Raw genomic sequence first — 23,805 nt, forward strand, 5'->3', positions numbered from 1 at the left:
ATATCAAAACAATAAAGGATGCTCTTTGTATTTTATTAGTCATTAGCAAACTTTGGTATTATTTTAGCTTCTGTAAAATGTAAAAAAAAACCTATTAAAAAACATTTTTTGTCTGTAATCAAAAATTTAGGTAACTCCCTGTTTGAACTAAATGGTTTAGTTTTCATCTGTCTGTCTACAGTACAAGATTTAATAAGAGTGAATGATTTGACTTTAAAAAAAAATAGAAATGTTATAAGCGTATAATTGACGAGATTTGGCAGATATTTCACGTCTAGATATTGGTCAATTAAAGTAAAAAAGATTACCAATAGTGTTGTGGGTATTGTATGCACTTTTTTGTAATTCTTTTATTGCAATTTTTTTTAATAAAATAATTTATATTATTTATCTTAATTATGAAATGACATTAATGGTTTCATTTGAATACTGTTGAAAATTAAAAACATTTGTTTGGTGATATTACTGACAGGTATGGTTATTTATAATGGCTTTATGCTGGCTCATCTTTTTGAAGATTTAAATTTACTTAAGAAGATTTTTTTTTAGAGCCTATATTTTTAAAATAATAGCAACTATATTTTCTGTTTATCCAAGGTTCCATTTATAACTTGAATAGTTCACTTTGTGAAGACTGTTTGTACTTTTTCTATGTTATGAACATTATTAGAAAAGAACAGAAAAAAACCAAGGCTTGCTGCTAAATAACAAATGCACAATGTTTATTGTAATTATATCAGTTGTAATTGATATAGTTTTGCAGTTTTCTCAGCCAATTTTACTTGCCTTAATGTAGTTCTAGAACTACATCATAACAGAATTTATTTATTAAAAAAGGAATTACATCCAAAATAACGAAAAATTTGTATAAACTGATAAATAAAATTTCAGGTTTCATGATTTTATAATATTTAATTTTGTATTTAGCTTGAAAATTATTTTTCCTGTTCTGTATCAAAGTTATCTTGCATAACAATTTTTATGTATGATTCTAATTTTATCAATTATTCTGTTAACAAAGATTCTGTTACAGTCTGGCACATGGAGGTGGAGTTTGATAACATATACTGTCTGTAATATCAATAATTTAAGCAACTCCCCTTTTTTATATAAAATCAGATGATAGTTTTAAATAAACGGTTTAGTTTTCATCTGTTAGTTTGTCTACAGTACAAGATTTAATACAAGTGAATGATTTGACTTATTTAAGTCATATATTTACTGTGATTTCATCTGTGGTAATTTAATTATATGTATATATTTTTTAATTATTATTATGAAATGTTATTGTTATTAGTATTATTGTATAGTTTAAATTTGAAAACTTAATTATTGTATAAATTTTCTCTATTTAAAAAAAAATCATTTTAAAGTAAACCGTTGCATTTTTTCATTTACTATTAGATTTTCATGTTATTCTTAATTCATTTTCTTCTTATTCTGAATTCAAAAAATGAAATTAAAATTAATAAAAATTATAATTTTTTTTATTAATAAAAATATTATTGCTTTTTAAAAGATTTCTTGAAATCTTTTTAAAAATTTAATATTGATCAAATTTCTTGTAATATATATAAAATATATAAAAACATACAGTAACAACTTACAATATCTACAATGAATCTAATAATTCTTGATGATACTAACATGCATTTTTTTAATAAATTATATTACCTAATGTTCAGATCTACATTAATCGATAACCACATTCTAGAACTAGATACAATAAAATATCTAGCACAAATTAAACTCTATATACTCATACTTATAGATCACATATTATGTAAAATATAGTTAAAAAAGGTGCTTAGAGATAGAAAATACATCATCAACCTACGTTATATGATTTTTTTAAATAATATTTTTATTCACGTAAATAACACATATCTTGGTTTAAATGGTAACAATTTATCAATAACAAGAAATTTGATTTAAATTACAAAAGCAACAATTATCTATGATACAATATTATTTTATATATTATTTGTGATACAATATAGTTAAAATTATGCAAAGTGAGTAATTTTTTTTTATGAGTAACTAATGACAAATCAGTGCAAATTTAAACTTAATTACCGCCTTTTTTATCAGAATATTTTATGGTCTTCATTGTCATCACCATTTAGCATTGCAATTTTAAATTAAGTTATTGGCAATAATCTTTTTAGTTAGTTTCGTATTTAAGATATGATGAAAAGATTTGCTAAATATTTATGTACCCAGTATCCACTTTGCCAGTCTCTGTGGCACAGTGGTAGCATTTCAGTCTTTCATCTGAAGGTCCTGAGTTTGAATGTCAGGCATGGCATTTTTCATACATTTTGTAGGACAAAATGACCAAAGCAATCGATGCGTCATCTCAAACAAGAAAAAAGAAAAAGTAACCAGTAATCTGTCATCCTATTATCCTAGCAAACTAGCAACAGGATTAATTTATAAATATTAAATAATTATTTTATTTCTTTGTATAATTGCTTTCATAATACACAAATCTTCATTAGATAAATCGGTGCAATACATTATATTTTACCAATTTTAAAATTAAAATGTTTCTTCTTTACATTACTTTAAAAGAAAAAAAAAATTAGGTTTAAGCACATGCATCAGGGTTTTTTTTAAATATGTCTACATATCCTAACTATTTAATGCAAAACAATTACTTTTTAATAATTATTGAGCTATATTTAGACTTGATAAATATCAACATTTTTAGTAGATAATAAATGATGTTAGTTTGACTGTTTTTCTCTGATTCCATTTAAATGTTACTGCTAGTGATTTATTATTTTTATTTTTTAAAGATACATATTTAAGATGCAAAACAATTATTTATCACATCTGAACTCTATGTAATCATTTTAGATATTACTACCATATTTTATTATAATGATATTCAGATGAGTGATTTTATTGTGAACCACATGATATTATATATATATATATTAGATATTCTATCTAATTCATAGATACTTAGGGACACAAACATTAGAGCTACTTACTAAAAACAAATCATGAATACAGCAACATTGAGAACAATCTCCTTGATATTCTTCTACTTATATACAAAAAGTACAATGTTTCAACACACTTGATTATTTTGAAATGTATAAAAACACGAAGATGGATGACCACATATAAAATATAAAACTACTTTCAAATTATAAAACATATTTCAAATAAAATGATTAAATTAACAGAATATGTTATAATGTAATAGATATAGAATTTAATACCAATTGAAGATGTGGGATACTGCAAAAACTAGTTATTACAATTAATGTGGTAACTTTAACTTATCTGATTACTGTGTTTTGGTGGTTCATATTTCAAATAATATATATATGAGCATGTCCTGACTGACTAATTCATCAATGTCCAGTAAAAGCTACTGAAGGTAAATTGATAAAAGCTTGTGTTCATGTTTTTCTTATAGTGTAAGTGCACACTAAGAAAGGATTTTTTGAAATTCAAAGTTTAAAGGGTTAAAATAGAGTAACAATGAAATTACTATTTTAATTTCTCAGTAACAAATGAAACTATCAACTTGACTTTGTGTAATCTTCATTTTAATATCTGAAAACCAAATTCTAGGTTTTCTGAAATTTGACCTTGAAATAGGTGAAGAAAGGTAAAGAAATTTTGATAAATGATTGCAAATTTTCCCCAACTATACTAAATGAGATAGATATTCAGTTGCTTGCAAATACTTAGTTTTTTGAATTTTGATTTTTTAAGGAGTGTAATGGTGTACAGCACGGCGGCTCACCCAACACTACCACTGTTACTTTTACTGTATGTATGATGCGATTGCCTACACCTGCCTCTGGTTACTTGACTAAAAAACATTGACACTTGACTAAACAATTGACAGTGATGGGAAGTGCAAGTAACCATATAGAGGTGTATCACAAAATTCTCCTGGAACTTTCATAACCTATTCTACTTGTGAAAATAATAGAAAAAGTTCAAATAAATATATGTCCTAAAATGCTTCATTTGCAACTTATGGTTAGTGAAAGGTTTTGCTTGGTTTCAAACCCTGGTGAAATGAGTTTGTACTGAAATTTTTAGGAAATTAAATTAAGGAGCAGAATTAGTGATTTATTATGGTTTTTGACCTGAAAAATCGAATAAAATAAATCCCAGAACCAGTATCAGTAGTTTTTTGAGAAATTTGGGGTGAAATCCAATAAATTGGGGTAAAAACCCTGTTTTTGTATTTTACGTACAATAACTTTGTTAAATGAGTAATAAACATATAAATATTTTAAACAAAACTTGTAGAGAATTTAATTCTGAAAAAGTGTGTAAGTTAACTTTTTAAACAAAGAAAAGTTAGAAAAATTCAAATTTTATTTAACTGATGGTGATGATGATGATGACTAAAAAATTAGTTGAAGATATATTGACAAGAAAAAATTATATTTGGTTTGATTTGTCATTAAAAAGTTATTTATAAAAAAATTACTCATTTCATATAATTTTAATTACAGTTTTTATCATTAGAAGATATTATTGCTTAAGTAATTTAAATCAAATTTTTATTGTTAATAAATTGATAACTTTTAATATTTCTTTTAGCTCATGCTTGATATTAGCTATCTTAACTAAATTTTCAACACCTTTAAAATTGCATGGAAATTATACTCATTGAAGTTTCTTGAGTCGCTGTTTTTAATTGGCCTCATCTTAGAATGGTTAAGAAACCACTTAATACATACGTAATCGAATATGTTTGATATGTTGTGTTCATTTGTAGAATAAGTTGTTTCTGCCAATTTTGGCAGGTTTATAAAATTTATATCATTCAAGTGTATTGAAATGTTTATAATTAGCTAATATGCTTTTTAAATATTTTATAGTGTTATCATATCTTGTCATTTTGATCAACAAATATTTTTATGCATGGGATTTCTACTGTTGTAAAAGTCTTCTGTCAGAATTCTTTGATTGCTTTTTCTCTAAAAAAATCTGAAATAAAATCAGGAAGAGTGACATTCTTTTTCAATCCTTTTTGGTTTGATGAAGCTTTACTTTTTGTCTCACTGTAGTTGTTAAATTCCTGTAAATATTGTTCCCTTGTTTTAAAGCTACCTGTCTATAAAATTTAATAATTTATCATTCTAATGTTTTCTTCCTTAATTTTACTTCATAAAAGTTTTTCCTTTGATTTGGGTATGAAAGAAATTTAATTTATGATTACAATTTCTGTCAAATTACCATGCAACTTGGTGTTTGTGAGATATTAGAAAAGTTTTCATAAAAAGGTTAAAGTACTTCTTAACTAAAAATAATTTTTCTTTTTATGAAAAAATTTCTTTTCCTCCCCAATCACTAATAAATTACCTAGTTGTTGGCTTAAGCTTAGGATTACAGTATTATATTACCCAGGTTTAACTTCTGATTCCGTCTATACTGAGTTCTAGCACATCATTGGATATTATTTGTTTGATCTAATAAATAAGTAAGAGACAGAACAAAACAACACCAAATAATGTTGTCCTACTAATATACATCATTGATAATGTTCTCAAACTTATACCAATAGTTGCATTCAATGTTTTCTTGAAAAAATCATCCCAAATTCAAAAGAAATAAAATTCAGTAAGGCCAAGTAAAGAGATAAATAAAAATTCATCTAAGAAAATAATTAAGAAAAGATTAAATATTTCAGGCAGAATTCAATTCTACTTTGGAAGTTATAAATATTTGTTAATAATGTGAACTTAATGTGGACTTTGCTATTGTTTACGACAAGTTTTTGTAATAATTATAAACTTTTAATGCTTTCTGTGATTGATATCTTAATTTTAAAGTGATAATAGACAATACTTTTGAAGAATAATTAATAATAATTATAATTAATTATAATTGATCAGTATTACTGTGTGTCTCATGTATCTTCACCACACAATTGTAAGGTAACCTGATACGAATGCCTAAAAAAGGTGTAGCCATTCTCAGACATATCTTATTCGGAAAAGTAAAAGGTAATATCATCTGATGTTGCCCTCTTCATAGAATTGTTGTTTATTAGCATGCTAAGCAAATTGAATTGCTGGTTATATTCATTCCTGCAAGTGACTCCTAACTTAATGTCGCAGGGCCTAGCTTTATAATTATTCTCAGAGAAGATAATTCTCGTTGATGCTATTTGATTCTTGAATTCTTTACATAATTTAAAGCCATAATAAAATGGGACAGATGGTACAATGAAAATGAGAATATTCTCTATTGTATGACGATAAAGCATTATTTTTATACACTAACTCCTCTTGTAAGGATGGTACCTACTTTTCTGGAGGAGGCTTTATCTGATAGGCACTTAAGTCATCAGGCTTGTTGGGCAGGAAACTGTGCAACAAATACACAGAGTTTTATAGTTTGTTCCCTTATACTCAAAAATGCACTGGTTCTTTAGATCCTGGTTTCCTCATCATGGATTATCTTAGGACCAGATCTATGCTTGGGAAGTACAGATTAAGGATAAGATAAAGGATTTTACACTTTTGCCATAGTTGATGCTTTATGAAAATAAAAATTCAGAAAAACATGGGAAATGTCTGTATGTAGTAGTAAAGATTATACACTCTAGCTGGCCTGGTGGTCCAGTGGTTAACATGCTGGTTTCTCGATCAACTGATGTTGGTTTCAGTTCTTGACAAGATTATGATATTTTACATCTATCATTCATCTCATATTCTTGTGCACCATGTTCAAGGTTGTAGTATTTAAAAGGATAAACACATAAATCCATTCCTAATGTACTCCTAATGTTACATATAGAGTATGAAATTCCATTCTTTATTGGTGTGATGAATTAATTACTTATTTATGTCATAGCAATGTAGTGATGAATCCTAATGAAAATAATTAACTTAGATAGTTTTAGATCTGTATGATCATGGAAACTTTATTATGTATTAGCATGGTATCTTCATTAATTAATTTATTAAAACTTACAGTAATAATGGCCATTTCTTGGTAAAGTGATTTTGTTTTTGTTAACTAATTGTTACATTATTTGATATATAATTATTATTGCTATTATTTTACTGATTTACATCTATTAAAACTTTTCAGGTGTTACTGAGATGACTCCACATCATAACAATTGGTGGATGTTAAATCTGTTGATGTTTTTCTGTTCTACACAATATTTAACTTCAGCACATGACATAGCATTTAGAAATCAGTAAGCATTATTAATATTTATTTAATTATCTTCTCTCTAATTCGTGATTTTTGGTTATCCTAAATTAATTTTCAGATATAAATTTTTTAAATTTATATTGCTGTTAACATGTGTAGATATGTAAATGTATAATAAATAACTGGTATTAAACAAAAAAAATTATTTCATCGCAGTTTTAACAGTTTAAAAAAGTCCATCATTAATTATTTTTTTATCATAGTTAAAAACATACAGTAATTAGAAATTTCATTGAATAACAAGCTAATACAATTATTACTTGTAAAAACATGCTAACAAGTTTATTATTTGTAAGAATAAATAAACTATGTGTTAGATAATCTATTACAAAGATACAAAGTAATATCTCTTTAGGACAAAAGGCCAGACTGAATTTTCCAACGTACATTATTAATGTGTCCCTGCCAATTAAATTGTTTAATTGAAAATTCACATAGGAGGTTGAGACAGCGAAATATTTGAAAAATTAAAAAAAAATGATGCTTTGTTTCTAGTGATGGATTACATGAAATTTCTTTCATGTGCGAAAAAATTTTCATGTAGTCCTGTCACCTTTGATATATAAGACCTCATTATATTTCTTCATCTTATATGATTTTTTCATAAATTATTAAAATCAATTTCTTTAATAAATAAACTCTCACATAAAATTTCATAATTGTAGGTTAGATCTTCCTTAAATAATAGCAGATATTAAAACAGAATTTTCTTACATAACTTGTGTATTTTTGTACTTTGAGTTCTCAGAAGTCACAAAAGAACAAAATCCAAAAAATGACCAGTAAAGTGAAAATCCATTCTTAGTTTAGGTCTTATTGGTATACTAATTAACATTTATTCATTGTAGTTTTTTTTATTTAAATTTTTGTATTTATTTTTAGGCCAAGTTTCTTAACCAGGGATGGACACCTCTATATAGTTGCGGCAGAATCACATAACATAACCTTTCTTTCTGGTAAAGGTTACGTTAATATTAATGGTGAAAATTTGGCTCACTTAGTGCAAATGGTATGTAAGTTCAAAGCCAAATAGTAAAGTTTTATGTAACTCTAATCCTTAAAACTACATAAATGTAGTAATTTAGAAATAAAGCTGTTAAAATTAGAGAGAAATGTATAATTTCGTCAAATAGCATTCAATTATTTAATTAAATGAAAATAGTATTTATTGAGGCTTTTTAATCAGTAAAATTTGTTATTGAGAAAGGAAAATATTGAATGTTTTTTTTTTTAAATGTAAAACGTCTTGCTTTCAAAATGCATGATTTTATTTCTGCTAACGATCCTGTTGGTTCAATGAAGTTACAGGTAACATTAATGTTGATGTCTTGAATTGTTTAGGAAACTTTTATAATATTGTATGTAACTAAGTTTGTTAAGTAGTATATTTGATCTTTGTTCATTTAATGTGTTTTTTTTTCAAAACTGATAATTTTATCTGTTTTATGTTATTTGCACATGTTGAGATTGTGACTTTTCATGTCACAATCTCTCTCACTCACTCTCTCTCTTTCTCTCACAATCTCTCTCTCTCTCTCTCGCACACATACATGTAAAGAAAGAGAGAAAGAGAGTAAGAAAGATATAGCGAGTGGGTGTGTGCAAAAATAGAAAAAATATTTTGGTCAGAGAGGGAGAGTTAGATTGAGATGATTTGGATAAGTTAAGAACATAAATAGCATTGTAAATGTCGTGCTGAATAAATAGACCAAATGGTTGATCATGGAAATGGATAATGTTATTATTGTAAGTTAAGGGAGTACAGATAGAAAACATTATACAGGCGAACAGGTAAACTTTGTAGAAAAGTCTGGTACTTTATTATGTCTCTGATTGTTCTAACCTGAGTCAACATTTCCATAAAATTCCATTATTGAATTGTATGTTGGAGTTGAAAGTTAAAAAAAAGACTTTCCCTTTGATTTCTCCTAATGAGTAAATTAAACGTAGTGCTTAATTTTTTTTTAAGTCATTGTCTATTATAATCCTTCATATTTTGCAGATTTAGAATTAATAAATCTTTTTTGTATGTTTGTTTACACTATGAATCTTAAAGCTTTTAGAAATAATTTTACAAATCATGAACCTTCATTAATGTAGTTACAAGTTGCATATAAACTTTCAGATTGCTTTTAAGAGTTAGACATTCATTATTCAAACTTATATAATAAATGGCTGTTAACAAATGAGGAAAGGTTGAAAATCATCATATATAATGTGCATAAATTATAAAAATACTATTAAAAATCATACCTGTATCATAATTAAACATTTTTCCTTGTGATTTAATTACAGGCACGTGTTTCAGTAAATACTATTGAACGTTTTCGGATGAATACATTAAACTCATTAGAAGAGCAAATAAAAGATTTAGTGGATAAAGTGTCTGGCCCAAATGGAATTATAAAAACCATGGGTCAATCACAAAGCCATTCATCGACTGGTAATTTAACAGCCGAAACAACTCTGCCTGTTAGTACAGTAAGTAGATATGATCATAAGTTTTCATTCTTTTAGTAGGTATTCACTATGTTATCTCAAATTTGCACATGTGAATATAGTTTTTATAATCTGTTAAAAATCTCAAGCTTTACCAATATTTAAATTTAGACGTGTTTGATTGAAGACAAAGATGTTATCTCTTAGTCATGGTCAGCTTTTCTTTATTATGGTAATTAAAGAAAATAAACTATAATTATTCATGTTACAAATTATGAAAATTTTCCTTTTATTGCAGATTCTTTTTTGTGATTTTTACTGAAAAATTATTGTTATTTTTAATTAAATATATTCATTTTTTTCTAAACCAGTGCTGTTTTTAGTTTGGGACCTATGATCCTTATCCAGCCTGTGACATGTTTTGTATGCTTTGCCAGGCAATCCTTAATGTTACTGCAGAAATTTTTGTTTTGTTAGCATTCATATTCTGCCATGTACCCTCTCAATAATATGTTTTTATGTGTAATTTTCAGTTTCCGTAGAGAGTAACCCAAACAATAACTGTCCATACAAGCATATTCACACACCATACACTTAATAATTAATTATTTTACATTAAGTACATTACTGATAAGGGTAATCTTTTGAATTATATTGTTGGTCGGATTGTTCCTGGAAAAGTGCAATTGTTCTCTCTTTTCATGAGAAATTTTATGAAGGCTTACTCAATTATTTTCATGATTTCACTTTTAAATGTAAATTTTTGTTGATACATAGCACAAATAAGTTGTATTAAAGATTATGTTTGAAGGAAAACATTTTGTTGTGAACCATAATTTGATGGTTTCATGATTGTAAAACTTACTATGTATTTCAAGTATTAATATTAGGATAAATTAAAATAAAACTGCAGGAAGTGTGTGGTGTATTTAATTTATTTAATTAAAAACATTTATTTTAAAATGTGTTTGTTTGATAAATTTGAAACATTATTAACTTTAAAATAACTGAAACAAATTCAAGATTTTTTCTTTTTACATTAGTTTTGATTAAAATAAGGGTGAAAAAGAACTTTTTCTTTTAAATAAAGAAATAATTATTATCAATAATAAATTTAAAAAAAATCATGTACTATTTATTTTTATTTTTTTAAATTACCACTTTCAGAATTTGTACAATAGCATTTTAACGGTGCATACCATTTTATCAGATGTATCAAACTTAAGAATCTAAAACAGAGAAGGATATTATTTCTTCTTAATCAGTTTGTTAAACTAATTTAAATCCATATTATTTACTTTTCTAATGTGTAGGTTGCAATCTGTTCAAATAATGAACCCCTCACCACTAAATGATATTTTTATATTATCTATTTTCAATTGCTATATGTTGAATTAAATTTAACTCATTTTTTAATATTATATTTATCATCAATGTATTGTAAAGTGATATTTTTCTATTTTATTTGTTATTGATAATAATTATTATAAACTGCTAGCATGCTTAATTACAAATTCATAAAAGAAATAATTGCAGATGCTAACAATTTTTCTAGTTTTATTATGAAAATTCTTTTTTATAATGAGGCAGTAATTCAAACACCTTTAGTGAAGTACGAGTGTATTGCAGAATTACACTTCTTAATGAACTTATTGTTTTTTTAGTGGGTATCAATATTTAAAAATGTTACTGACTTGTTTATGAAATATGTTATTTCATATTTCTACCTTAAAAAAAAATTGTGTAAATTTATATTGTGTAGAAGAAAGTGTAAGTATTTTATCTTTTGTTATTTTGGTTTCATGAAATTATGTTTTCATCCAAACGTTAACTAGATGTTTGGAGCAGACTTAATGTTAAGCAATATTGCATTTAAAAATATCTTTAGTTTACTTAGTTGAATGGAAATTAATATTAAACATATTTGCCGAAGTTTATTTTTATTGGTTACTGTTTAAAATTTCTTTGGATTGAGTAATACTTGTTAATTGGAATATAACGTGTTAATTAATTGTATACATTAAATTTTTATCATGCGTAGTCCATTAATTTATTAATAATGTTGGGGAGTTAGTTTATTGATAATGTTGAATGATTATACATTATATGAAAAAAATTTCACATTTAGTGAGAAAGGTGCCACTTACTTATTTATTTTCTATTTCAGCCTCTTCCAAGAAATATTCGTGGAAGGCTATCAAGATTGTCTACAAGAGTGAGTTATGAAAGTGCAATGTATCAATAAATTTATCACTTAAAAATGCCTTACTGTATTTGATTTATTAAAGTATATAAAAATTAGACAATAATGTGCGAGGAATCTAGCTTGTATATAATTTCTTTTGAATTTCTCTTGAAATAAAATTTTAATTCTTTCTATAATAAAGAAATTGACCATATATAATGAAGGTCCTCTATTTAATAAAAAACTTTATTTCATATACAAGGCTTGTTCAAAAAGTAATGAAAAATTTTGTTTTTTTGGAAAAAATTTTATTTATTCATCTACATTAATGTTATCCCCTGCAAAATAGTCCCCATTAGGTATTATACAAATATCTAATGCCAGAATGCCTTCACTGGGACAATTGAGCCTTAGTTTCAACATCATATTTGTAAACTTATTTTTTATCCTCCTGTTATGAAATTTGTTCCAAAATTCAACAATTTTGGAACAAATTTTGCTGTCACATGTTTCATACCCAAAACATCTGAAAAAATTTCATGGCATGAACCAATTAATATCCTAACTTCAGCGACTTCTCTGATTGTGATTCGACGATCATTCATAATCATTTCTTTCACTTTTTCTATGTCTTCAACGATTGTTGATGTGCTGGAGCGTCCTTGGCGCTCGTCATCTTCAATGTCTTCCACTACCTTCTCAGAAATGCTTATACCACTCGTAAACCCTTGCTTTACTCATAGCAGACTCACTAAAAGCAATATTTAACATTTTTAAAACATTGCTACACTTTATTCCATTCTTATAGCAAACTTTAATACAAATTCTCTGATCCATTATTAATACAAATAAAAAAATCACCAATTGTACCAAAACCCGCACTATCCTTTTGATAGCTGACAACAGACTAAACATCCAATATGGCTAAAAACATACAGATACTTTTTAGACATGTTTACCAATACAATAAAAAATCCTAAGAATCTGACTAATACAACCCGTGAAATTTCAAAATTCTCATTACTTTTTGAAGATTATACCAATAATGATAATTAAGTGTTAATTTACATAAATGCTGCTATCTGTTGCAGTTTTATAAGACCGTTTTCCCCAAACATTGTCTGATGGTTTATCAAACTGAAATTTTGTTTGTATTTATATACGTAATATTTTTCTAATGTATTTAATTTTGTGCCATTTTTATTAATTTTTAATATTTCTAAATTTATTTTAATATCAGAAATTGCATGTCTATTGTTTATTAAATGGTCTGTCATATTAGATAACCAAAATTATTTTTATAATTTTTTTAATGTTAAAGTAATCTAAAGGAATTTTAAAGGATCTGTTTGTTTTCCAATATGAATACAATCACAATCATTACATTTAATTTTATAAATTCCACACAGATTGTTTATTTTATTATTATTTTTGTTTTTTAAATACTTTATTATGTGTTTAAGTTTATTTGCTGGTTTAAATGTTTCTTTATTGCAAATTTTAGTAATGATTTGAATGATATTATTAATGTCATTAAAAAAAAATGACTATTTTTAAAAACTATTAATGTTTTTTAATTCATTAAAAAAACTATTAATGTCAATAGTTAAAAAAATATACATAATGTATATTTTTTTAACTGTTTTAAATGTAAATATTTTTTAAAATGTATATTTTGTGTTTTTTCTTGTTTACTGTCTTTGTTATTAATGTAGGATGCTTTGATCATTTAATCAACATTTTACACACTGCTTTCTGAGTTCTGAATTGATTCTGAAACTGCTTCCAGAGTTCTTAACTTCCATGATAGGAATAGATCCTTTGTTAAATATATTAAATATTCTATACGTTAAGAATATTAAGCATTTGGTAGGGGTTAGACTCCTTATTCCAGGTGTGACTCCAGTCCCTTAGCCGTTTCAAGAACAAAAGTTGCCCCCTCTATCATGGGGAGGTGAATGTCAGGATTTTCCTTTTCTTGACTCTAGGACTTGACTCTAATGTATAATACTTCAAATTATATATTATATAATTTTAATATATGCATGCCAAATTAAAAAATATTTTTTTCTTTGCCTAATGGTATTTAATATATTCTATATTCCTGCATTAAATAATTATATTTAATACATACTCTTAAATATGTATTATATGTTAAGTGTGTATGTTAAATAATTATTAAGTATATATTAAATATAATTGTTTAATGTATGCAGTATAAATCAATCTGTTAAATTAAAATTGCCTGTAAATGTGTTGTAATTTTGTAGATTAACACTGTATTTTATATTTGTTGCATTTCAGCTCACTGCGATTGAAAGTAAAGTAATGTATTTGTTTAATCTGAGGTTAGTTGATGAGTGCTCTAGTAATCCTTGTCAGAATGGTGGAACCTGTAGTGATTTATATGGTAATTTCCATTGCCATTGTCCGGATGGTTGGGAGGTATGAAATAATAATGTAAATTTAATTTCTTTTTACAAGTCGACAATGCAAAGTACATATTTGTGGAGGACCACAGCACTGTTGTTTTGTTTGGCTTTAGACAGAGATGGTAATATAACTTAGAATTTTACTTCAGTCAGCACATGCAACTCCAAAGCACATGCATTGCTTTCTCCAAACACTAGGGCCCCGAAAGGCATATTCTTGTTAGTTCGAAAGGTGCTGGCACCAAAATTACTTCAGTAGATGGACTGAAGGGGAATTACACTGGGAGTACGAGGCTCATATGCACCTAGTCTTTCACGATCAGCCCCGGTTAATTATTTCGCATTGGTCTGAAGGACCAGATCGCAAAAACCAACTCCGTCCATAAATAAAACATAAAAAATCTGTAACCACCATTAAATAAATAATGACCAACCGATAATAGAAAGACACAGTAGCAAGGGACATTTGTCCAGATTCTGCGATTAGAAGGGAGATAATAAAACTTCTGCTACCCTTGCGTTTTGTTCTGTTCCAGATGGCGATATAACACAACAGTACAGTTTGGGCTTTAGTCCTACTGAATAAAGTGACATGCTTGTCGATTCATTCTAAACAAGAAATGTTGTTCGTTTAAAATAGGTTACTGTTTTTTTTTTGAACCTGTAATTTCTTTCTGATTACAGTAATAACATAAAAAAAAAAAAAAAATGTAAATAAAAATATTAATTTTTATTGCTTACTGATAAATGAAATAAATTTAACCTGCAATTAATTACAATAATTTAATTAAGTAAATGGTTTCATATGTAAAACAGTATCGTAGTTCACAGCATTATATTAAAGCTAATAGTAATAATTGGACATATAGGCCTACAGAATCGCAATAGCTGCAGAATAAAAATAAAATAGTATTTTTATATTAATTTAATGATTTAATCTAAATAATTTAATCTAAATAATTTAATGATCAACACTACCTTAATATAGTTCTTAACGAGTTTCCTTTGCAGTATACAACCGGTCTTTTTCTCTCAGAAGTTGCATTTTTTCTTAGATACTTAAGAAAAACATCATCTCGTTCACTCAAAAACTATTGTTTTTACATTTAATAATTTGAAAACCCATAGATTTTATAATTTTCCTTAGTGTTTTCCTACTAGTGGTAAAATTCAGTTTCTCTCGATAGAAATTGTGTAATTTTCATATAGTAGGTATTTCTTTATAACATTCAAAATTTTTAAGAAATTCTCTTCTCATAACACAGCTGTCGAAATTATCTATTTCTATTATGAGGAGTATATTTCTTTTTTTTCTTTGGCATTGAATTTGAGAACCACTAGCCTCTAGTTCACATCCGATTTTCCTGATGTCAATTACTGTACCCAGCTTATGTAGCATTTTACAATCACATTCTGTCACTTTCTCAAGAGGCACCAATAAAACATTTTTTCTTTGTCTATAAACTTAATAACTTAAACGTGAGATGACTGTGAAGAGGTTTCCGCAATCACTTCACATCTTAACACAACTACTTTTAAATAATAACTGTTGCTATTTCCAATGAAAAAAACAGAGAATATTTGTTTTTATTAGTAATAACCCATTAACAAATTATGTAATGCTTATAACTAAACGCCTATTTTAGACTTTTAACCCATAATTCTATGACATGCGTCTCTGTTCATCATAATATCATTACTTAAACCAAAACAAATGATGTTTAAAATTTATACTTTAATTATACTTGTATATACTTTTTTTAGTACGATATATTTTCATCATGTTTGTCAAGTACAGTGACTAAGAAACCAATTGCTCTTATTACAAAATATCAGGGCAGAGATAAAATTCATGATTTACACAAAAATAACCATAATTAAGCAGAAAAAACTGATGTTTTATTAATAAACATTGAAATTAAAATGACATCAATTAATTCATTAATATAAATAGAGCCTTATTATTATTTATGTAATTTATTATATTATTATTATAATTTTATGTAAAATAAAATTATACATAACTCAGACGCATATCATGATATGCGTCTTTGTCCATACATACAATCAAATCAAACCGCAATCTAATCTCAAAGAAGAAGTCTGTATTACTTTACTAGTACCACTGGAATGTGACTATACACAGTAGTGGTAAACTCTCCGAATATGTACCTTGCCTTGTTGACTAGTACGTGTGTTTAGTAATATATGTTTATACATTATTGATGTTTTAGATTTTCTGTACTATTTTATTGTGTAGATATACATTTTCTTTTCATCAAACCGAATTAGGTAAAGGTAAGAATACTTATTAATAACAGACTTGAGAACTTTCATTAAGGTTTTGGACTATACTCCGTTATTAAGTCATTTACTTCCCCGTCTAGTGCTATAACAAATCTATAGCTGTAGAAGGGAAAGTATTGTAATCAGTCCAATTTGGGATATGCAGTTTTCACCTGATCTTGACGTTTTGACAATAAACCCGATGGAAGTTTTCCAGATGATCATAATATGTACATGTGTGTGTGTTTGGTGTCTTGAACCTTATATCTTCAGAACTACTGGACCGATTTTGACCAAACTTGGTCAGATTACTTCTGTATATGGGGAATTGATGTCATTAAATTTCAACTTAAAACGTGAAAGTGGTAAAGCTGTAGAACAAGGTGTCGTCCTCAGTATCTCAATATTTCACCTAATTAAGGTCTTATTTTTTTAGATATATTTGTTAACAATTAACAAAATCTGATTGGACACCACATGACTTCCTTGTACGCTTATTAAATTACATATACACATTTTTTAAAATGAAAAGTTTATAAAATTTTATTTTATAAATAACTTATGATATTCTTTCATTTTTTTTTTTTGTTATTGAATTATTATTTATTGTAATTTTTTTTTACAATCTGAGATTAATAATTATTAATAAAGCAATATATTTAAATTAAAAGAAAAAAAAGGAGATGATGTCTGATTCGAACTGATGAACTTTTTCCTTATAAGATCCATATATATCATTAATTAAAATCTCATTTGGCTATAAATCTGAAACCAATGAGAATAAGTAACTCTTATATTATATCATTGAAAATCCCTCAATGAGGGCTTACTACTGCAGTTAAGAAAAAGTCTAAAGTCCAAATTTTTTGGATTTTGGGCTAGTCGATTGTAGTCAAAAGGGGAGGTGCACAACTAGATGTTACAGCAGTCCTAAATTCAAAATTTCAACATTGTACGGTTAATTGTTTCTGAATTATGCAAGATACATACATATGTACAGACATCATGCTGAAACTAGTCAAAACGGATTCAGGGATGATCAAAATGGATATTTCCGTTGTAATCTAAAAACTTAAATTTTTCATGATCACATTATTTCCTGTACTTCGTACAAAGAAATAAAAATTTTCAAAATCACATCCCCACCCTAAAAAATGCTCTAAACTAGTGGTTAAGTAGATCGTATTGTGTAATAGTATGTACCCCTTGTAATTACAAGGAGTGCTAGTGTAGCACTGATATTCAGCTGTTGTAGAAAAATATTACATTTAAATAAAATGATAAATATTTTAAATTAAGTTGTGTGTAAGCCATGCTCAGAAAAAAGTCGCGTGACGGGAAAGTCCTACAACTGTGTTGTCACCTTTTTTTGAAATTGCTTTTTAAAACTTTTAAAAATTAAAGTTGTGAAATTTAAGTTTTATAAAATTAATAACAATTCCATATTCTACAGGAATGAACCACCATCACCAATATGTGTTTAGATTAAAAATAGTTATGCCAAGTTATCTCTTGCTAGCTCTCTAGATGATGTAGTAGTTAATATGCTGGTTTCTAGATTAACTACTGTTGCATTTGTTACCCAACTAGGGTCTGGTTTTCTTCATGTATCATTTCACCATCTCTTCTTTCTTGATGAAATATTCATAGGGTGTATACAGAGTTAAATTTTGTTAAAAAAGGAATACCCACCGGATCGATCAAGTGGTTAACTCGCTGGTTTGTGTCATCACAAATTAGCTGATTTCGAAGTTGAGAGTTCCAACGTTGAAAGCCTAGTAAATACCGTTACTGTTATATGAATCTGAATATTAGATCGTGGCTACTGGTGTTCTTTGGTGGTTGGATTTCAGTTAACTACACATCTCAGGAATGGTCGACGCTAGACTACAAGACTACACTTCATTTACATTTATACATATCATCCTCTGAAGTAATACCTTACGGTGGTGCTGGAAACGTAAAGCAAAAGAGAGAGTTCAGTTAAAAAGGAGAATGTACAAATATGTTAGAACTTTGGGATAGTAATGGATTTGGAATGATTAATTTTAGAATGAATTTCAGTGTCCTTTTTTTTTAATGAGATGTTGCCTTGGTGGTGTTACAACATGGTCTGAACATTATAAGACTAATAAATTAACAGTAGTTTGTTATTTTCATTTAAAATTTCTTAGAATACATGTTATAAAAATTGTTAAAAAATTCAGTGCAATATATATGGTAGTAAAACTTTTATAAATAAAAGTTAGAAATTTAGAAATAAATTTTATAAAACAAATTCATCAGTATAAACAAATCTACAGCTTTGTGGAATGGCTAATTGATTTCATTAAAAAATTTCAGAAATGTAACAACAGATAATTTTTACAGCAGCCTCCCATTAGCTGAATATTTATTGCTACAAGGGATGACTGAAAAAATTTTTTTGATAAAACACCTCTTTGACTACTATCTGTGGGACTACTTGAAATCATTAGTTTATAAATAAAAGTGCAATACCAGAGAAGAGTTAGTTATTAGAATTCTCAGTGCAGACAACCAATACAAAACAACTCTGTCAAAATATGAAAATCCACCAAAAAATTTGTTCATTAGACAGAGTTTGTATTTGATATTTTTGTAAAATATTTTATTGTTTTGTTTTGTAATATTGAAAATTTTGTTTTGTTTAATACCTAGTTATCTATTGTTACAAATCTGGAGGGGAGGGGATAACATACTTTGGGCACCAGTCTATATGCGATTTCAAGCAAATCATAATAAATGTATGATTTTATTACTTATCCATCCAACAATCACTATTTAGGTGCATGCGCGTGTGTGCACACATGTGTAGGTGTACTTATTTGTTTGTTGTGCATGGACATGTGAGATTTTGGTGGGATGGTTGACTACAGATCTTTCCTTTGGATTTAGAAAAGAGTAGAATTACTATTTTCATCTGGCATGGTAGTCATAAAAACTATAATCAATCAAAATGCTTACTTGGTTAATTTTTGAGTAGTTTTTGTTATAATTGTGTATTTTAAAATAATTTTACATAGAAGTTGAGAAAATTAACTGAAATCAGAATGGTTTGGTCATTATATTGTATCCAGGGCTTAGTAATTTTAATACTTTATATTTCTGTTTCAATACAGTGATACAATTAATATTTGATATTTGAATATAAATATCAAATATAGCACAGCCTTATTCACTGGCTGTGCTGATTACTGTATGTTGTTAATTATTGTGTGGTGACTTGATTATAGTTATGTGATGCTGATTACTTGAATTGAAGTATGAACTTTGTTATGTATGTATTATATATATATATATTTCACATACACCATTTGGCATCAATTCAACTAGTATAGTACACATATTTTTGGTTTCTTTATCATGAAGCCATACTGATATTGCTATATCATTACTGACATTATTTCTAATGAGGTTGTTCTTTATGTACAATTTATTTTTGAGAGTCATTTTTTAACTACTGCTCAAAAATGTTTAATTGGGATTAAGTATGGGGAGTTGCCTAGCCACAGGAACACTTCAATGTTATTATTCTTCAAACAATTTTCCACTTTTTTGGTGGTATAACATGGCACCAAATCTTTTTGGAACACTCCCTTGCCTTGTGGGAATTTGTTTTGAAGCTATGTAACAATAAATCCTTTCCTTCAGAATCTTGATTAATCCAGATGGATTAATCAAAAAAAGAGATCTTTTCCACATTCCATATACTGGAAGTAATGAACAAGGGCCTTCAGTTGTGAAACAACCCCAAAACATTTTTTCTCTGGGGATTAACTAACTGGTTGTTGGGTATGAGCCGGTGATGTATTTTCATCTGCTGCTTTTCTAATGTATGGAACCCTTTGTCCCTGAACATAAAAATTTGACTTGTCAGTAAACTTACCTTATTTCCAGTCTTCTTTGGCCCAGGTAGCATGTGCATTGGCATACAAGAGCCTTCTTTTTGCACATTGCTGGTGTTAGAAGCTGGGTTTTAGCTGGTCGACAAGCTTCCATCCAGCTGCAAGAAGTTGGTGTCTTACAGTCGTCACATATAAATTTGTTCCACCTGCTGCTAATTCTCAATTTAAGTCCACAGCAGATAATTTTGGAACAAGTTTCCTTTTTCTCACTAATAGCTAAAACTGTGTTAGAGTAGTTTTTCTTTTACAACCACATTTGCCTTTCCTTTAAGCTGAAAAGGAATCAGTTTCTTTAAATCGTTTTAAAATATCATTCACTATCCCTAGTCCAACACCCCATTCAGAAGCTATTTGTTAATGACATACTGGTATGCTCAGAAAGAGAAACAATTTCAAATGCTTTCTTGGAGTTATGTTTGTTTTTATATTCAAAACACGCAGAAAAAAAATACAAAAATACAAATAAAAAAGTAAAATAAACTTTCATAAAACAGCACTTATAACGTGAAAATTGCTAAATAACCACAGAAAAATAAAATCACAGAAAACTTAAAGAATGGGTGTGGTCAAGCAGTGTAGCCATAACATAGAAATAAACAAAAAATTCCCTATGTTATGATTAATTTGCATGCTACTGTATATATATATATATATATATTTTTTTTTTATTTTATTTTAAAGAGGCATTCTTATTTTTTAGGGACCATTGTGTACAGTCGATGTGAATGAATGTGCAAGATTCCATGGAACTGATCTTGGTTGTCAAAATGATGCAGTCTGTATAAATAAACCTGGTACTTATGAATGTCAGTGTAAACCTGGTTGGTATGGTTTACACTGTAGAACTCGTGAATATGACTGCTCTGCTGCAAATCCGGGTGATTTATGTGGTCATGGTGTTTGTATCAATCAAGCTGTTATCGGCAAAGGTTTCATTTGTATTTGTGATGCGGTAGGTTCTATTTTACTTATTTAGAAACTTTTTTTGGTTGTAACTGATAAAAAAAAAAATGTTATCAGAATGATGTTACTAAATCTGCATATGAAATGATTGCATATATGTATATTTAGATATGAATACTAAATCTCGAAATATCAAAACATGCATACTGGTGAATTGAAAACCTCTTATTAATGGAGTAATAAAAACTACACTTACTTAGTTAAGTACATAATTTATTAGAACTCATTCATTTTTAAATAAACAATGCTGTAGCTGGATTATTAATAAAACTGATTCTTCTTTTTAAAAGATAAAAGAAACCAATTAAATAAATACCAAATATTTTAAACTTGCTGTATGTTATTTTCTGTCACTCTTGAGACTGTTTTCAGTGACTGGTGCTGCTTTTCTCACCATGGTATTAGTTGATGTTAGTACTAGCAGACTTATTTAAGTTATTAAAATTTAGAATCTGAACAAAAAGTGTGAATTATATCTATTTATTTAATATATTAATATGTCTTTTTTATGTGTTAATATGTGAAAAATATCACAGCTGCTATCATTGTTGATGTTGGAATAGAATAATATTAATTTATTAAAAAAATAAACTTCTGTGTTTAGTATATATTTTCCAAATTTTTCAATGATGTTAATGGTGAAAATTATGTATGCTGCTAATTTTTTTTTTAATGACAAGCTCAATCAAATTTACATAATGTAATAGTGTTTTTAAAACAGACATCAGTTATTTTTGTGACCATTCTTAGTGACTAAAAATTAAAATTAATAAGTTTTTAAAACTCACTTTAATGACCTTTATTATAAAATCAATATAATTTTAACTGTAATCAAATTGTATAACCAGTACAATTAGTATAATCAGTACAATTTTAACTATACGATAAAATTGTTTAATGACTAGAAGTACATGTATTTCTTTTTCATAGGGCTGGGAGAAAGATAGTATGGGTGTCTGTTCACAAGATGTAAATGAGTGTGCTATGTCTAAAAGTGTTTGCTCTCATGATCCACCTGTTGAGTGCATCAACGTTGTTGGCTCATTCTTCTGCGGTCATTGTCCTCCAGGTAATTATTTATCATTATACAATCTAGACCTTTTGTTTTGTGATGGTGATTTTTGATATTTTGACAAATTAAAAAAAAAAAATTAAATAATTAATTGTTTCACATTTGTATTACGAGGTATGTTCAGAATATAAAATGTCTGTAGAGCCTAGGGAAATTTTTTGTTTCAATCTTTGCACTTCTGCATGAAAGGAAGGTCCAACTGAAGAGAACAAGCCTGGGTAGGAATCATTAGCTTGAGTAGTTACATCAGAATTGTGCCTTAATATGAACCTGGCAATCCCTAATCCCACAAAATGTGAAGTGTGAGCTCTCATCAGGGTCACTATCGCTAAAAATGTAAAGCTTGCAACATCCACTGTGAAATTGTTTGTGTTTATGGTGATGTGATGTCACTCGATAAAGTAATAAAGTGGTGTAGGGAGTTTAAAGATAGTAGAACAAATATTCATGGTGAACAGAGGAGCAGAAGACCATCAGTTGTGACAGATGAGTTTGTTGACAAACTGCAATGGCTGAATTGTGAAGATTGCTGTTTGATTGTGGATGAATTTCATGAAATGTGTCCAGAAGTTGATCAAACTGTGCTGTATGAAATAAATTTTTGAACTGTTGAATTTTTGGAAACTTTATATACAGTGGATACCAAAAATGTTAACAGAAAACAAACTGAGTTCATTTGCTCACAAGTCTCTTGACTGTTATGAGCTCAGGGTGAAGAATTCCTTGACTCTGTTGTGAAGGATGAAACCTGGGTGGCTCATGCACACTATAATCCAAAAGGCAATCAATGCCAGGTGGCCTACTGGTACCTGATTGCCAAAAAATTCAAAATGCAGCAGTCTGAAAAAGGAATTTTACTTATTGATGTTTTGACTCCAGATCAATCCATAAATGCTGGCAGATCCTATGATAACCTTTGAAAGCTTTGGTGAGCCATTCAAAACAAAAAAAAGGGCAGCTGACAAAGGGAATGTATCCGTTGCAGTGTAAGACTTGGTTCCACACCACAAGCAAAACTGTAAATTTCAACAGTTTTGGCTGGGATATTCTTAACTGTCCTGCCCATAGTCCCAATCTGGCAGCGAGTGACTTTTTCTTTTCATCCTTTTCAAAGACTATATGGGCGTATACACTTTTCAACTAATGAAGAGGTGAAGAATGCTGTGTGTGAATGGTCAAAGGAGATGGTGGCAGGGATGATTATTTGGAGGAGCAACACACTATCAACACTCACTACCTCATTCTCCTTACAGCCCTGAACTTGCCCCTTTGGATTTTTATATGTTTGGT

At 27.9% G+C, this 23,805-nt stretch overlaps 1 protein-coding gene across 1 annotated transcript in view; it reads left to right on the plus strand.

Annotated features, from left to right (window-relative positions):
- The first annotated feature begins 1,154 nt into the window (after positions 1 to 1,154).
- The window catches only part of Cubn (Cubilin), a 134,887-nt gene continuing 112,236 nt past the window's right edge, over positions 1,155 to 23,805 (plus strand). Inside the window, exons 1-8 of the mRNA XM_075376127.1 lie at positions 1,155 to 1,238; positions 7,084 to 7,195; positions 8,095 to 8,221; positions 9,508 to 9,693; positions 11,819 to 11,866; positions 14,141 to 14,281; positions 21,181 to 21,432; positions 22,374 to 22,512. Coding sequence (XP_075232242.1) covers positions 7,095 to 7,195; positions 8,095 to 8,221; positions 9,508 to 9,693; positions 11,819 to 11,866; positions 14,141 to 14,281; positions 21,181 to 21,432; positions 22,374 to 22,512 — 994 coding nt within the window. The 5' untranslated portion in view covers positions 1,155 to 1,238; positions 7,084 to 7,094. The remainder of the gene's footprint in view (positions 1,239 to 7,083; positions 7,196 to 8,094; positions 8,222 to 9,507; positions 9,694 to 11,818; positions 11,867 to 14,140; positions 14,282 to 21,180; positions 21,433 to 22,373; positions 22,513 to 23,805) is intronic.

Source organism: Lycorma delicatula, chromosome 9 (assembly GCF_047948215.1).
Source record: "Lycorma delicatula isolate Av1 chromosome 9, ASM4794821v1, whole genome shotgun sequence".
Classification (NCBI taxonomy): Eukaryota; Metazoa; Arthropoda; class Insecta; order Hemiptera; family Fulgoridae; genus Lycorma; species Lycorma delicatula.